This window comes from Hibiscus syriacus, unplaced genomic scaffold, assembly GCF_006381635.1.
Source record: "Hibiscus syriacus cultivar Baekdansim isolate YM2019G1 unplaced genomic scaffold, ASM638163v2 tig00000376_pilon, whole genome shotgun sequence".
Classification (NCBI taxonomy): domain Eukaryota; kingdom Viridiplantae; phylum Streptophyta; class Magnoliopsida; order Malvales; family Malvaceae; genus Hibiscus; species Hibiscus syriacus.
Window position 1 is genome coordinate 24,435 of NW_024061785.1, and position 2,872 is coordinate 27,306.

The window sequence follows — 2,872 nt, forward strand, 5'->3', positions numbered from 1 at the left end:
TGTTTAATATACAACTGCATCTCTGCAAACATCTTGATGAATGTCTGAATCCCATAAATTATCGATGTGTCGATCGACGTTTGGTAGGAGTGTTAAATTCTAGGGTAAAGTACAAGTTTAGTTTCCAAACTATCACTTTTATTTCATTTTGATCACCCAACTATTTTTTTGTTTCAAAATCATACTTGACATTACGTTTTGGTTTTACTTTTGATCAGCTACCATTAAAAAATTAACGATGATGCTGATATGTCATCATAAGTTAATTCACATCATTTAAAAAAATGTAAAATAATGTCACATCAACAATTCTATTAATTTTTTAGTGGCAGGTGATCAAAATGAAATCAAAATGTAACATTATGTATGATTTTGAAAAAAAATAATAGTTGAATGACCAAAATGGAACAAAAGTTATAGTTGGGACTAAATCTGTAGTTTACCCTAAATTCTATGTATACTTTTATACCTAAATGATTTGATCATTAGGAACATGGAGAAAGCATAAAAAACAAAAGGCTAATGAGGCAGCCCTTTCTCATTGTTCGACAGGCAAAATAAGCACTTTCCTCACGAAAAAACTACTCTATTTAATAGAAGAGTATATAAATGCTAACACGTGCATCAAAGACAAAGATGGACATAAATCCTCAAAATAAAGCAGCCAACAACAATAAAACCACAAAAGCTACTGCACCATGGATTTTACTGGCGCTCTATCTGAATAGTCACATGACTGATATTGTATTCTCTCCTGATGTAATCTACAACCTTGTTCAATACTATGTCGGCATTAGCTTCGCGCTTAATCAAGACATGGCAAGCTAATAACACCTTACCGACAGTTATGGCCCAAATGTGGAGTTCATGTATCGCAACAACCTCGTCCATCTCGCATAAACCCTTCTTGAGCCTCGTGGCGTCGATTTCTCGGGGCGTGCTCTCCATGAGAACCTCCAAGATGTTTCGCAGCATCCTGATGGTTGTTCCCAATACGATAACAGAGAATATAAGGGTGCATATCAGATCTATTATTTTCCACTCGGGCTTCCACCAAATAATTGCTCCACCAATCATCACTCCGATGCTCTGTATCGAATCCCCTAGGACATGAAGATAAGCCCCTTGTATATTGATGTTTCTTTCCTTCTTTTCTGGTTGTTTTTCACAGTCTGAGTATGTCTTCAGCAGAGGCACTTGATGGTCAGCTTCAGCTTCAAGAGTACGATGATGTTTATTGTGTAGCTTAGAATTCGAACCATGATGATGGTGATGGTGAGAAGTTACACTTAAACCATGACCACGCGGCTCAGTGTCATGGCTATGACTGTGATCATGGTGGTCATGATTGTTCCCACCATGGCCATGACTATGGTCATGGCCATGGTGATGCCCATGATCATGACCCAGTAAGATAGCCATAGCGATATTAACCACAAGACCGAATGCAGAAACAATGAACATGAGAAAGCCTTGAACTTCACCTGTATCATGGATAAGTCTAGCTATGGCTTCATAAACAAGGATGCCAGCCAAAAGCCATATCATCTGGATGGAAACAAGGGCACCAAGAATTTCAATCCTGAAGAATCCATATGTTTGACGTGGAGTTGCCTCCCACCCTGATGCCCAAAGAGAGAACAAGGAGATTGCAAACGCCGCAACATCGGACAAGAGATGAGCAGCATCGGTTAAGATTGCAAGACTATTGGCTTTAACTCCTCCAGCTACTTCAACACTCATAAAGACAACACAGAGCACTACCGCCGTCAACAATTTCCGCATAGAGGCCGAACGTTCTTTTGCATCTTTAGAAATGGTTTGAGCATCAGAAAATCCACATGCTGCACCTCCACATATCGTACTTCCACCTAGGCTTGTCTCCACAGCCGGCACATCTCCTCGTATTTCAATTATTTGCCCTTGTTCTGAGTTTTGCACTTCCATCTGAAAACAATATTAACAACAAACGAGTACAGATTAGAAGTCTTGTATCATAAAAAAAGACTGCTATTCTCATTTATGTGTTAAGAGGGCAAAACAGCAAATTATCATCTTCATCAGCATCAATGTCACAGTAAATACTATGGCAGCGAAAATCGCAGAGATGCAGGTTTCATTTATGTATCCGATTCAATACACATTGCATTGTTATTTCTTCTTCCACTAAAACGAGGGGCAAAGCACAAAAAGGAATGAAAGGTTTCATTTAGTCTAAGATTCAATAACACTCAAGGATCAAATAAAAACTTGGGAACAACATCACAATTGCAGCCTATAATGAATTGAATCAGCAAAAGTGTTACAAGGCAATCTACTACCCCAATTGACAAGCATTGGTCCATGTAGCCATGAATATGCTCGCATATTCAAGTATACATATACGATTATAGCAACTTTAAATTCCATAATCAAACAAAGATAGGAAGAAATCCCAAAGGCGGTTATTCAGAATCAAATTAAACAAACAAAAAAGTACCAATTTTCAAAAAGAATATACAATTGCCTTTTGTAGTGGCTCTTCTTTCTCGCTTACAAATTCCGGCAGCCTCCAGCCTTCTCCGAAGAATAAATCCCTAAGCGCAAGCAAGAAGATTAAACCCTATTTTGCATATCAAAGAGATAAGATAAAGATATCGGATTGAAAAACAAGAAACCGTTAGGAAAACAGTATAGAGTTAAATGCTACCAATTCCCAGAAGATTTAAAATGACTTTTAAAAAGGAATGGCTTTCTAATTCCATGATCTGGAAAAGTGGGAAAAGCAGAAAGAGAAAACCCAGATCCCGTACTTATCCGATGGATTAAACACAATCTTCAAAAAGAGAAAAAGAAAAAGAGGCACCTTTGTTTGGAGCAGCAATGGTGGAAG

General features: G+C 38.0%; 1 protein-coding gene across 3 annotated transcripts; it reads right to left on the reverse strand.

The window, feature by feature from the left end:
• Positions 1-585: 585 nt before the first annotated feature.
• LOC120205076 (metal tolerance protein 1-like) lies at positions 586-2,605 on the reverse strand. 3 transcript variants are annotated; one of them, XM_039205024.1, is made up of 2 exons: positions 2,523-2,605; positions 586-1,946 (listed from the first exon to the last, which is right to left on the reverse strand). In XM_039205024.1, coding segments are annotated over exons 1-2 (1,242 nt in total). In that variant the 5' UTR covers positions 2,524-2,605; the 3' UTR covers positions 586-705. The 3 variants fall into 3 exon arrangements, with proteins under 3 accessions (XP_039060955.1, XP_039060948.1, XP_039060959.1); XM_039205017.1 differs by having other exon boundaries at positions 586-1,949; positions 2,526-2,604; XM_039205028.1 differs by lacking the exon at positions 2,523-2,605 and adding an exon at positions 2,480-2,496 and having other exon boundaries at positions 586-1,947.
• Positions 2,606-2,872: the final 267 nt, after the last annotated feature.